Source organism: Sebastes umbrosus, chromosome 8, assembly GCF_015220745.1.
Source record: "Sebastes umbrosus isolate fSebUmb1 chromosome 8, fSebUmb1.pri, whole genome shotgun sequence".
NCBI classification, from domain to species: domain Eukaryota; kingdom Metazoa; phylum Chordata; class Actinopteri; order Perciformes; family Sebastidae; genus Sebastes; species Sebastes umbrosus.
This window is the reverse complement of record NC_051276.1, coordinates 27239541-27254187: the sequence shown is the minus strand read 5'-3', so window position 1 is coordinate 27254187 and position 14647 is coordinate 27239541. Positions and strand designations below refer to the sequence as shown.

General features: G+C 39.1%; 1 protein-coding gene across 4 annotated transcripts; it reads right to left on the bottom strand.

Moving 5' to 3' along the window:
* Positions 1-221: 221 nt before the first annotated feature.
* On the bottom strand, positions 222-14563 carry rnft2 (ring finger protein, transmembrane 2). Of its 4 annotated transcripts, XM_037778030.1 has the most exons (11): positions 14424-14558; positions 14210-14287; positions 13380-13464; positions 11987-12501; positions 11802-11878; positions 11302-11402; positions 10821-10974; positions 6866-7015; positions 3099-3161; positions 2872-2973; positions 222-2161 (listed from the first exon to the last, which is right to left on the bottom strand). In XM_037778030.1, the coding sequence occupies exons 2-11, from the start codon at positions 14268-14270 to the stop codon at positions 2027-2029; spliced, it is 1443 nt and encodes a 480-aa protein (XP_037633958.1). In that variant the 5' UTR covers positions 14271-14287; positions 14424-14558; the 3' UTR covers positions 222-2026. The 4 variants fall into 4 exon arrangements, with proteins under 4 accessions (XP_037633958.1, XP_037633960.1, XP_037633959.1 ...); XM_037778032.1 differs by lacking the exon at positions 13380-13464 and having other exon boundaries at positions 14424-14563; XM_037778031.1 differs by lacking the exon at positions 14424-14558 and having other exon boundaries at positions 14083-14235.
* Between the last annotated feature and the right edge of the window lie 84 nt (positions 14564-14647).

Here is a 14647-nt window from a genome sequence, read left to right as displayed (position 1 = left end):
TATAGGAAGCTGTTAATGCTGTCTGTGGTTACTGGAAAATAAGCTTTTTCTCTAAGTGTAATTAATGTGAGCAGAATTACTCAAACTGTCTTTTATAAAGTGTGTGCTATTTATACTATTAAATATTTCATATGGATTTTTAGTAAAGTTAATAAAATCTTTCTGAAATAAATTCCCCTACAAGTGTCGTTACAGTTAGACAAGAAATACGCCGGACAAAAGTGAGCTAAAGTGCTTTAATTTAAAACTGAAAACCTCCGCATTGAATAGTCACAGTGTCTATTATGCAACCCAAGGATGACAGAAAATGATTCATATACTAATAATATCCATATGGAATAATGACGAAATGAAGATTGGAACATGAGCTCCCACTCAAAGGAAATACAAGTGGAAATGTATGGAAAGTCAAATCCTACTGACTTCAATATCTGCACCACACTTGATACAAATCTACAACATGTTATGATTACGGTGCCTTGCTGGCACACACACCACCTTACGTTCATTACTCAATATCTAAATAACCTTATCGTTTGTTAACCAAGAACTTTATTTTTACCTACAGAGACATACTGATTTTCTACTTACGATCAGTCTGAGACATTTTACTGTGTTCAAAGGGTGTTTCAAAATTAATATTTAAAAACTTGAAACTAAATACCAAATAAGAATTGTTAAATACCAAATTGTAGAATAAAAGAAAATGTGATATAGACTGTACACAGATATGACAAAATCATAAAATATACAAAAAAATGTGCCAAATTGACCACAAATAGAGTGTGAATGCTGTGACTATTTACATTATCACCACACTAAATCAAAGTAACATTCTTTTATCATGTGTAAAATAAAATGTTGTTCACAGTTAACAACCCTGGCGAAGTCTACATGTACACAAAAAAATGTGACTCTCGCCATAACTGTATGATAACAGTCCAGGGCTCCGGATTAACTTTTTACATTGGTTGCACTGGTGCGCCTAACTTTTTCATTTAGGTGCACCCAAACTTTTTCACTGTGCCTTTTGCCGCCGCAACAATACATTTTAAGCGTTACCTTTTTTGTCAGTTCCCATACACATTGGCAATTTCTTAAGACATAATGTAAATGATTTTAAACAGGAATAAAGGTGTAGATTAAGATGAGGCCATCGCCACTGAATATGTTGGGTCAGAAGGGCGGCAGAAGTAGGGGGTGGCTCGAAGACTTTACGCCCCTGTCCCATGAAACGTAAAATGCCACGCGAGGCTTTAATGCTTGCAGTACTACCGTGAGAAAATGGCCAAGGCTGTGTTTGAGTGCAATCCAAATGTTTACATTATTACGTTGTTGGTATAAGAGTAGCATAATGTGTGCATAGTGAGTGTGTGGTCCGGCACCTCCAGGATCCATCAGGATTAGGCATCTTACCGGGGACAGGGGAGACAAGTGGTGGAGCGGTTTTGATGTCGGGGACAGGTGTAACGGGCACCACAGCATTTTAATTGACAAAAAAACAATCAATACTTCTCTTCATTCTGAATAACTGGTATGTTTTAAGGTTGTGATGTTGCTCGAGGAGGAGTACAGGGCGCTGTTTCACACACACAGAGACAGACCTGCTAAATGTCCGGCGCACCGGTGCGACCAATGAAAATGTTAAGTCGCACATGACAGATTTTTGGTCGCATGTGCAACCAAAATGGTCACACTTTGGAGCCCCGTAGTCCAATTGTAAAACTGACAATAGTCCAAGCTTTATGTTTCTTTTAAGTGATACCATGATGACAATTTGGTTCCAGCTTCATAAGATGCTCAACTCGTCCGCACTGAAATTAATGTGATTAGCATGTGTCCTGTTCTGATCTTTTATAATTGCCTCTGACATGGCGTATTGTGTGTTACTGCAGTGTTAAGCTTACCCTGATTTAAAGAGTTACCGCGCCAAGATAAACAGCGAAAGATGACACACCATTGTCTAACTCGCATTACAGCACAATCACATCTTTCTCGGTGCATATTATGATCGCGTCGTCAGAGCTCAGTAGATCTGGAAATGAGCCGATGTGGTGCCGTCCTTCCAGCATCGCAGGGTCTCGATGACCGTGGAGCGACACAGCGGGCATGTTCTCTCTCGGTCGAACCACAAGCACAGGCACTCCTCGCAGAACACGTGCTGCAGAGGAACATAAGGGTTCATTTTGGCGACAGAGAAGTGGAAAATGCACAGCTAACATATCTCTCTAAAGCCTATGGTTTAAATTTAATTAAAGATCCACTTTGCAGGCGCTTGCGTCCATTGTTCAGTAGCTGATATTGACCTTTGACCTCCCTTTAAGAACCACTTACATTATCAAATAACAGTAGCAGTAAGCAAAGGGAAACACATGCTAACTGTTGTTTAAATGGTTGTTTTCTTTCCCCTTTATATCTAAAGAGCAACTTAACACCAGCGAATCCAGTGGATTAACTTCTCACCTTTGCAGTGACACTGAATGGTTACAGGTGCAACACATCTGTCCTCGACCAAAGAAATTCTTAGTTGACTATAACTCAACTCGAGTCATTTTGTCGACTAATCAATTAGTTGATTTTATCCACAGATCTGTAAAATTGAGTTTCTCCACAATGAATCACACAAAAACTCCCCTTTTGTTTACCAGAGATGTGCTCATAAGTTTCTTGGATATTGAAATTCATGAAATTCATTCAGCATAAAAAAACATAACAAATGGCTAAAAAATTTTTAGTTGACTAATACCAAAATGACCGATGAACTAATCGGTTGGGTGTTGTCAGAAGTTGGGGAAGCCCAACCACACTCATCAGTGATGATGGCTGTGGTCAGAAGTTCAGCAGCCTCTAACTAGTTCACTGAGTCCTTACCTGACAGAGAAGAGCTATGGGATCTCTGAAATCAGCCTGACAAATAGCACAGACATCTCCCGCCTCGCTGCACTGCTGATTGCCTGCCCTCATTCCATAACTCTGGACGAGACACACACACACAAAAAAGTGGAATTTAAAAGCTTATTCTGAAATCTCAATACAAAAACGCAAAGTTGACATCATAACTGTTTGTGTGTGTTTACTGATATGTGATAGAATCTGACCTGGGAGCCGCAGAGCATCAAGGCCTTGCGTATGGCGGACACGCGTCCACAGATGTCGAAGGACTGCAAAACAATAAAGACAAAGCACAATCAGTTTTTATAGTAAAGACAATTACAGCTGCACACAAGCCAGTTCCTATTTGAGCTATTCTGACTTCATTCTCTACTAAATGTTTGCAGGTAAGTTTTGGACACTTCAGACCTGATGATGGGGCGGGATGGAGTGTTAAAGGGATAGTTTAGGTGTTTTGAAGTGGGGTTGAATGAGGTACTTATACATAGTCGGTGTATTACTTACAGTAGATGGCGGTCGGCGCGCCCCCGTCATCTACTGTAGGTAATACACTGACTATGGATAAAGCCTCATACGACCCCACTTCAAAACACCCGAACTATCCTTTTAAGGAATCACCAAAGTGATTATGATTCATCCTGAGGGGAACATGAAGTCCAAATTTTACCCAAAACAACAAATGTCAACCTCATGGTGGTGCTTAATGGAGAATCGGAGGATCACTAAGTTAGTATTGATTTAACCTCTGGGCACCAACCTCTGTTATTTTATTACTAGTTTGTGTAATATGAAATAATTAGAGTATATATTGTATAATAGCTGATAGGAGACGATAACAACTACATTCTGATTACATTAGTAAACCATTTATTAACAGTTTATCGTTGCACACATTATAACATTTTATATACTATATTAAGTATTTGTTAGTGATTATCAAATGATGTGTAAACTTTTAAGAAATTGTATGTAAAATCTATAAACATTACATAGATAGATGAACCAGAAACTAATTATTAACCATTGAAATTATGAACTATTTATCTACAAATAATGTTTATAGATGCTTTACAAAGTATTAATTAACTATTTAACAAGGTATTATAATCAGTTGCAACTTTATAATCGCCATCCAAATAATGTTTATAGACAGTTTACAAACCAATTATTAACCATTAACAAAGTGTTAAATATTTATTTATGTAATGTTTATAGATGTTTTACTAACAATTTCTTAAAGGTTTCAAAATCATTTGGTAATCATTAACAAAAACTTAATATAGTATATAAAATGTTATAAAAGTGTGCTATAATAAACTGTTAAAATAACAAATTATAGTATTAATAATAATTAGTAAACATTATTAATTATCAATTCATTGTTTGTTAACAATTAAATAACTATTAACTAAAGTTTAACAAACCCATCATCAACTATTACATCCGCTGAATCATCCACTGGTGTATTAAAAGCAGTCTGGACTATAACTGTCAACATACACTTTACAGAGCATATGACAGTGACAACATCCTCCCTGTGTAAATATTTGCCACAGGCGTCATTTTCAGTCATCCAACAACTAGTTTCACTATTTCCGCTTCTGATAAATATGATGACTGACTTGAAACTGACGCACGGATCTGAAAGTCTTTTTCTCCATAAGTTCCTCTGTGCAACTGCTCATTAACTGATGACCAGTTGACCACAAACTGTTGTCTCCTTCACTCTTTCTACTTCCACGGGTCCCACGGCTGAGCTGATTTCTCATTTCAACATTCATTCTTATTCTAAAGCTATCGCTACCCATTTGACGCCCTACAACCTACTCTGTTTAGAATCCAGGCCCATGTTTCTTTCCAATCCCGGAGAAGAATAACAATGAAGATGATTCCTATTAATTTTAGTGATCTAACTTTTCCTCTGGCCTCCCCTCGTGTCACTACTAATACTTGTCTGGAAAACTAATAGCTGGATTCCCATTAACTTTGTGGGTCCCCGACAGATGAATCAAAATGTTCCTGATGACCCGCCTTAGGCCTTAGTTTTACTCCATCAATTCAAATTATTTTTACATGTGCACAGTCTGGACCAAAGTGAGTGACCGACCTCAGCGGTTCCCAACCTTTTTCCTTAAGGGACCCGTTTTCTATCATTGAGTAAACTGAATGTGACACATTTTATGGATATTTCATAATATATTCTATGAATAACAATAACAGTAAAGAACAATTGATATACTGTACAATTAACCCAAATAGTGAACGCAATAACTGCAGGAAGTTTGTGTAGAACGAGCAATTTTGATGAATTTTGAGCAAATTAATCCTGAATAATCTGAATATTGCATCAGAGATGAGATTTCCTGTTATTTTTAAAGAACTTTTAATACAATTCTCTGTCTGTATTGTTTTTTTTTTGTTGTTGTTATTTTGTTTTAACGATTATTCGTACTTAATAGGCTTCTTTTTTATGTGTGTTTTCTTCTCCCTGACTCTTGGCCATTGTTGTTGTTTAACAGATAGGGAAGTATCTGTGAATATAGCTTGTGTTCAGGTCTTCACCGTCCCCTTATCCTGTTTATATCTCTAAATAATAATTAAAACTTTAAAAATAACAATTTGATTTAGTTTTACTGACTTCCCTCTGGTGCCACCCAGTAGCCAAAATGTTAACTGTGCACACAAGATATCTCATAAATCTTATTGTATAAATCATAAATCTCTCATAAATAGTATTGCTATGAGACCTCCTGAAAACATTCATACTCCCAGAACAAGATCTTGACCTGAGTGACCCCATGACCTCTTGCCCTCTTGTCTTACACCTCCATCACCACAAACTTTAACAACCTCCAGAAAGCCTCTAAGAGTAACAGTATAGTAACACAACTTTCCCGTTGTGGGGTGTAATGAACAATGGAGGCTCTAGGAGAGTGCTAGTGGGGTTTTAGACTTTAAGTAGCAATATTCATAGAGCCAATAGAATAGAATAGAATAGAATAGTTTCACCATGAAACCAGTTGAATTCTTTTTTTGTATTATAAGTTAGTATATTACAAGGAATTTTATTTAAAATTATTTAAATATGCAAATGAGGCATTATCTTACTAAATATGTGCTAATTAGCATACATTTCCAGATCAGAAATCTGAACATTGGATAAAGCCAGGTTGAAAACTGATTGTTTCATTTTGTTGACATATTAGAGTCAATGTTTTTTTTTCAGAGGGGAGTTGGGATATTTCTTAAATCATAATCAATCAAAAAATAACATCAACAGCCATAAAAAAAAATCTATTTTTGCCACGTTTTCAGGGATAACATGTTCTATAAATCAGGCCATGAATGATATATGAACAAACCCCTCTGTAAAAACCTTCAGAATATAGATACGAATGAAACTAGAATGTTTGGTGTATGAGAGTGCTACTGAAGTGGAGATTTCTGGCTCAGAGTCTGAGAGAAAACTCATTTTGAGAAAACAGCCTTTAAAAGATATAGATTGTAAACAGACACTACTTAATAGGGTAAACAAATTACTTATAGATATCACCATGAAATTGAGACAATTATTTTTTTGTATGACGAATTTTCTGAAACTTTATGTTTCAATATTCAAATGAGGCATTATCTAATGTACATTTTTGGTGAATTTAGGAGAAATCGACAGATGCAAATAGACAAAGTAGTAAAATAAACACCTAAATGTGTATTTTGGTTGGTTTCTTTCCACTAGTCTGAAAGAAGACATGTTATTGAAGCAAAAAAGCACAAAATCTCAAAATGGATCAGAGCATGAAAAAAAATATGTTTTTGCCTCTAGTGTCTCGCGTTAATTCATTCTGATGCCGGAATCGAATTTTGTGTAGTCTATATTTGCACTAACAGTGAGTTTTTTTTCTTTAATATCGCCATCCACCAATATCTAAAGATAAAGCACAAAAACAATATTTTGCTGCCGGGCACTGATTACCTTGCAGAGGCTGTAGATGATGATGAGTGTGGCTCCCAGGAAGTAACTGTTGGACGGGTCTTCTCCCATGATGTACTTGTACCACAGCTGGATGGGCACCAGGGCCCGAAACAGCTGGCTCAGCTCCTCGATCAGCAGGTAGAACTTACCCTGGACACACACACACTGAATTAGAAACTACAACAGTAGAGGAATATGGCAGTGATTGTGAATGTGAATATTTTCCTTTTTGGACAGGCAGTGCTTTTGGAGACGAAACAACAAAACAAGTGTTAGTCTTTACCCAAGTTTTAACTAAATAAAAAAATACTAAATTGAGACAATATGTGTCCTTTCTTTGATCCACTCACTGGCTGTCCAAAAAAGCAGAGAGTGCTTCGGGGCACTCTTCTATCTAGTCAAGAGCAGTGCGGTATTAAAAGCTTAAAACAGCATGCCTCCAGCCCAAACATGGCTGCGGTCCAGAGCGCCGCAGTTTCACAGCAGTACAGGCAATTTCCCCACACTGCAAGGGAAACTGGCAGCGGCTCTTTCCACCTGCTACCCAATGCCCACATTAAACCCAGCCCTACGGGGGCTTGCTAGCTGCCGTTAAAGGACCCCTTCCCTAAATAATCACAGAAAAGTAATGAACTTCTGACTGCGTTAAAGTGCGTTAAGTGAATTGGGGACGGTTAAAAACAGAGGCTACCAAAATGAGAGTAAACCCGATTCCCCGATGGCCCCCGTGGCATCCCAGCTTGCGTAATGACTTCCTGGATGTTCTCTGACAAAGATTGATGACTGTGGGTTCAGAGCCACGAGCAGCCAGGTTGGTAGGGGAGGAAGGCCTCTGCTAGTGGCTAATTCATCTTCCTTATTGTCCCCTCAGCCTCGTATCCCACAGTGCCCATCACGCCCACGCAAAAAACTGTCAAATCTAAAGTTTGGACACGAGCCAAAGAGTTTGAGTAAGCTCCACTTCAGGCCTTGTTTCAATAGTTTCCTGCGTATTTGGTTTCATTACTTTGTCTGATCTCTTTATCCACTCCACAGCTGCACAAAGGAACAGACACATAAATACATAACTTTACATTCTAATCTGTAAGACTATTATTATTACATATTTATCTATTTACTGTGGAAGTTTAAATGTGGTTTTAAATTTCCTGCTTCATTACCCAGAAATGATTAAATCAACCATTGGGCCCAGTACTTTCATATCCATATCTTTTTCTAGGTGTCCTGTGAAGTTTTCTTGTGAACAAACAAAAGTTACGTTTACATTTACTGTTTCCCACCAAACACATTGTATGTGACCTTGAAGCCTAATAAGCGTGTTATGAGTATTTCCTTTCTCATAAAACATTTGAAATGCCGAAATTTTGAGCTTAAATTGTGCATCACATAATCGCTCGTGCTCCTGTTGAGCTGCAGAAATTCTTCAACATTAAATCATGCCTGAGGCCAAAATAATACACATGCAGAGCAGCTCCAACGGAGCGAAAAATAAACCACAGATTGAATGTAACGACCACCAAATTTAGGAACGACTGCATGTGCCAAAAGACACAGAGACACCTCTCCTGCACAACAATGAAAATACATTACAATTAATAAGATTCACATACAGGCATTAGATAAGAGCGCTCCCTCGTCATGGAACTTCTGCATGCGTGCCTGCTATCACTTGTCGCTGACTGTGGTGATTACGTGGGATCATTAGTGCATCCTTGGTTGGATGCAGTAATGAAGCAGACAGGCTGGTTATGTGACTTCACGGAAGTCAGAATAGACGGGGACTGTTTGGCTGCTACAGTAGAAGAAAGTGATGATATACAATCTGGGATTCCTCAAAACTCAACATGTGTTCCATCAAAGCTGTCAGATTCTGTGTGTGTGTGTGTGTGTGTGTATAGGAAATCTGTGTGTGTGTGTGTGTGTGTGTGTGTGTGTGTGTGTGTGTGCGTGTGTGTGTGTGTGTGTGTGTGTGGAGGGTACAGGTAATGGACCAGCTCCGGGGAGGGATGACCTCACCCGTGGAAACCCCTCGAGGGCAAATGAGCTCAGTTGCTGGCTGCCGTGGTTCTGATAGGCCTGTAGGTCTGTTTATCAGTGGAAAATGTAATCCTAATACTTTGTAGCACCCCCCCTTCTCTTCCCCCCTCCCCCCATCCAACACACAAACACACACCAGGAATATGAGCTGCACCTGTATGGAAATCAAAGTCTATCTGTGTGTGTGTAAGTGTGTTTGCAGTCATATTCTGTTGCCTCAGGCCAGACTAACCGCACACAGACTCCCACGTTGCACAAGCTCACCTAAGGTGTACCATTTAAAACCTTATGAATACAAAACAGTTTCACACTGTGACCCTTCAGCACTTTCTTTACTCACTGGAGTATTTCATCATAGTTGAGCAGATTCTTTTTTTTTTTTTTTTTAAATTATCTACCAAGTTTCACAACTTTGTCAGTGAACTTCCTCAATCGTCGTCTATATACCATGTTATGGATACGCATGAATATGGCAGTTTCCCAGAAAGTTACACTCACATTAGAAGCCTTGTAAGTGTGTCATACAAGATTTTCCTGGTCTACACGCTCAGTAACGTGATTAAAAGGACTCATCCACTCCTGTATGCTAGCACAGTTTTACGGTTTTTACTGTGAAGCAGCTGCAAGAAGTTGAAGAGTTAAGCTTGATTTATGCTCAATACATCCGCAAGGTTCGCACGGTTAAAGTGATGTCACACCATCAGACACACCCCTTCGCGGGGGGTCCTGTGCGGTGGTATTCCACCTGTCCGTGCCATGGATGTATAACTGGATACAGCGTTGGAGGCGGGCTCCCGTTCATTCTTATGAGAGTTGCTCAGTGGCGCATGAAGTCAAAAAGGCTCGACTACCGAGTGATAAATTACCCTGAACTTTCTGCATCCATTGGGCCCATACAGCAAGCGCAGTAGCGTTTCCTTTAACCCTGCCTCCCAGCCCTCGCTCCAGCCTCGGTCTGGGGCTCATTCACATGAACGGAGGAAAGAAAATAACTTCCGCTTTTTGTTCATTTTACAACTTTTAGGACCTAATGATTTGAATAAGGGCTATTCAGGTGTTCATACTGGGAAGTTGATTTACCTCAAAAAAAAATTATCCGTTGAGTTACAGACGTCTCTTTCCCAATTTAAGTCTTTGGGAAAAAAGTATTTTTGGGCCCAATGGCATCACATGACGGACACAGACATTGTAGTACCACCATTTGGCCACTAGGAAGATTTGCTTCAAAGCATGGCGCTCTTCCTGGGGGCTTGGCCCCCTACAGTTTGGGAGAATATTGGTTTGCCGCGGGAAGAAACTCACATGGAGTATAATATAATATAATATATCAAATGTACAAAGGTTTGACATAAACTGGTTCGGCAAAGAGCTGCAGGCATTTATTGCAGTTTGGGCAAATGTCAAAAGCACATAATTAGGGCTGCAATTGACAATTACTTTTATTTTAAATTAATCTAATAATTATTATTTAAATTGTCTAATTTTTATCTTTAAAATGTCTATAAAATGGCAGAAAATACAAACTATATTTTCACAGAACACAAGGTGATTACGACCTACAACGGTCCAAAATTCAAAGAAATTCTGTTTACAATAATACAAAACAGAGGAGAGACGCAAATCCTCACATTAGAGGAGCCGGAACCAGCCAATTCTTTTGCATTTTTGCTTGATGATTTAAAATGATCGATCAATTACGAAAAATATTCGCCACTTTGCATAATAAAGGAAAAGATGTATTAAAATACCATTATAACTGCATGTTGAGATCATTAAATTTACAGTTATATGTTCTAACTATAATTTGTAGATATAGTGTAAACTGTGTGCCCCATGAAAAGATGTCAAAATGAATTAATAAAAGTCATATTTTCTGTAGATGTACTAAGGGTCAGAGGGATGAATGTGGATTTCTTACCCTGGATTTGAAGGCCAGGAGAATCTTGGGCAAAAAGAGGACGAAGCATTTCAGGCCGATGGTGAAGTACTTGAGGACGAAGTCAGTGATGCCCACGGCCCAGATCAGATCAAAGAAGTCAAAGCTGCTGAGGTTGGGCTTGGCAAATATGAGGCTAGAAGAAAAAGAAAACATTGAGATGAGTTGTTATACCGAACAACACCATAGGGGGGTCTGGCGTTTTCACTCGGGATGGTAGAATGACAAGCAACAGAAATGTAAAGAAACGCTCAACAAAATAATGAAATAAACACAAAATACTCACAGACCAGACAAGAACAGGAACGCTCCCTAAAGGAAATGGAAGTCAAAATAAAATGACTTACACAACACAAAATGAATGGAAAAACCTAAATGTATCAAAAGTAAATCGAAAACATAAGATGGGAGGCGAAAAAAAAACACAGCTACTGTAAAAAAACAATACCTGCTTGTACACTACCTGTTGTGCAGCTCCTCATGACTGAATGTGTAGTAGATATACACGATATTCCCTGCGAGGAACATGATGATCCACAGAGCAACAAATACAGAACGCTCGGCCTGGAAACATAAAAGAGACACACAGAGCTACTTTAGCAACATTACAATATATTTCTTTACATCTAAAATTGTAATTCAACACTATTTTTTTTGCAATAATGTCACAAATTACTAAAATGTCGGTGTATTATTAGTCTGTCTGACTGGGAGCTTGTGTGTACGTGCCCTCATGTCTTTGCTAGGGGGCATTTAATAGTTTCACTAACACAGTACATCAGTTTTTGGTTGCATTTTGGTTATTTATTATTTAAATTTAAACTTATTTTTATTATTATTCATATCCTCTACATATATTGTGTTATATATTGTGGTATTATGTACAGCCAATACTGGAAAATATCAGATGTTGTCTTTAAAAACTTGTATCAGTGTAGCAGTTAAAATACTGTAGTTCTTTACCCGTAATGAGACTTGGTGCCTAAACGTGGAATTGGCATAGGCAAATGTGCTAGCCATGCCCACACATACAGCAATACCTGCAGGAGAGAGGTGCAACATCAGCACTAAACCACACATTATAAGGTTATATATACATATATTAGACACTGTAAGCAGCACTATTACTTGTGAACTAGCTGGTGTACCTAGCTTATGCTGGAAGCAGACTTTAGCCAGCAGAATGAGGATGAAGGGGAAGCCTCTCTGCAGCCATGTGACTACTGCCTTCAGCTCAGACAGGGCTGGTGCCGGGGTGGACGGGTCTTCCTGGGCCTCCTCCCTGGAGCTGTGCCTCTCCGAGCCGGCTCCCGTGGTGGCCTGCTGGAGTAGAGAGGAGGTCCTGTGCTGCAGGGCCTGGTGGTGGAAGTGGTGGTGGTGGTGATGGTGGTGCGGGGGAGGCCGAGGGAGAAAAGGTCCAGCCTCCGTGCGGTGGGGGCCTCCTTCTTCTCTGGACGATGCGGTCATCTGGATAAAAACTTCGGGGGGAGAGCCCAGGACTAAGCCGGCGGCCTGGAATTGGGCAGAGGAGACAGAGCCGGAGGGGACACCAACCAGGCCGGAGAAGATCTGCTGGGGTGAAGCGGGTGAGTCGGGCTTCAGGCAGTCGAACACACCACCCTCATCCAGGCTGCTCTCTGATCCCAGAGTTTGGCTTCGGCTCCTGAGTGGGACAAAAGTGGGGATGCAAAACATTAGCTTGGAAGATGGTTATGCATTATGCTACAAGAGCATTAGTAAGGTCCAACACTGATGTTGTGTGATAAGGTCTGGCTCCAGTTCACCCCAAAGGTGTTGGATGGGGTTGAGGTCAGGGCTCTGTGCAGACCAGTCAAGTTCTTCCACACCAAACTTGGAAAACCATGTATTTATGGATCTGGTTTTGTTTCATGTTAAAACAGGAAAAGGGCCTTCCCTAAACCCAATTGTGACCTCAGCACTGTGCCTTATTCCTCACCTTCAAAGGTATTTCTGTGATCTCACAGGTGTCTACAATCTGCCCAGAATGATATCAGATATGAAAGGAGTGTAACGATACATTGATCTGGATCGATATATCGATTCAATGATCAACGATCTAATATATCGATGCAAAGTTAAACAAAAAAAATGATACGTTCTTTAAGATACGCCTTTATTTTGAAATTCTAAACTGATAAAAAAAACATTTGCTCTTAAAAATGAGAAATGTGGCACTATATAGTGAACAATAGGACGTCTATTTTTATTTTTATTTTTTAAATTTAATTTCATTTAAATTAAATCTTTCATTTAAATGTCTGGGACAGCCCAGTAATACAATTGTCAATTCATAATTTAGTTGCTTTTTGTGAGTTAATATAAATGTAACTGATTGTGTTAAATATATATGAAATATGATATTGTCTTAGATCAACCGCAGGCCCCTGAATTGAATCAAATTGAAATCATGTCAAACTTTTTGATATCAGCAAATATCGTATCGTTGTCCAAAGAAGCGATATGATATTGTATCATGATGAAACTTGTGAGTTACACCACTAATATATGATCCAGTATTACCACAGACGATGACGATCCGCTCTGCTCTTCTTTGCTGGAACATACTGTACTTTAAGTTGCATTCTGGGGCAGTGGCTTGCACAGTCTGTGGAAATTCAAATTTTGCAATTAAACATTAGTTTTGCCCCAGAAAAACATCTGATTACTGCAAGGAGATAGTAGACATCTATGGGATCACAAAAATACCTTTTAAGATACAACCCGCTGCAGTGTAACAGGTTAAATAATAAGGTTTTGACTTTTCTAGGGCTGCAAACTAACGATTATTTTCATTGTCGATTACTTTCTCTATTAACCGATAGGTTGTTTGGTCTATAAAATGTTAGAAAATGGTGAAAAATGGTGAACAGTGTTTCCCAAAAGTCCAAGATGACGTCCTCAAATGTCTTGTTTTCTCCAAAACTCAAAGATATTCAGTTTACTGTCATAGAGGAGTAAAGAATTTTTTTTTTATAAAATTACTCAAACCGATTAATCGATTATCAAAATAGTTGGCGATCAATTTAATAGCTCACAACTAATAGATAAATTGATCGATGAATCGTTGCAGCTCAAGACTTTTCCCCCTTAGGTTTACATTGGGAGCGCTTTGTGATCAGAGTTATGGAGTGCTGAGGTCATAAATGGGGCTTGTTACCACAAAATTGGAAGTACACTATTGTCTAAATCATCATTGTAATCTGTAGAAATATGATTTGCTTACCTGGAACAAAGAGGCCATAAAAAAACAGCCTAGACTGTATGCATGTGGACATTTGACTATAATATAGTGTGTGAAGACAATAAACAAACAAAAGGCTTGTGCTGCTTCTGAGAGCTATTCTTCCCACCTTTCAGAGGGCATGCCATCCGTGTTGCTGCTGTGTCTCCTCTGCATGGCATACCGCTCATCACCACATGGCCCAGCCCTGCAAATGCAAAATCAACATCATCAACAGTGTCTGACTGACAGGCAGGCTAACAGCTTATATCTTATACTATTCTGCTTTCTGTGTGTTTCATTTGTTAGACAGTAAAGCTGAGTAACATTATAGATGACTTTACCTGAATGAGTTCAGTGAATAGCCCCTCAGCTCTTGGCATATTTAAGTGTAAAGGTTAGCTAGATGGTTGATGCTGCTGCAAAAGATGCTCCTCCAAACGGTTCCAGCTCCAAAACACTTCCTTTCTGACGTCATCGACGTCATCGGACGTCGCGATATCCACCAATCAGCGTCCTCTGATTGGAGGATACCCACCAACCACCAATCAGCGCCCTCTGATTGGAG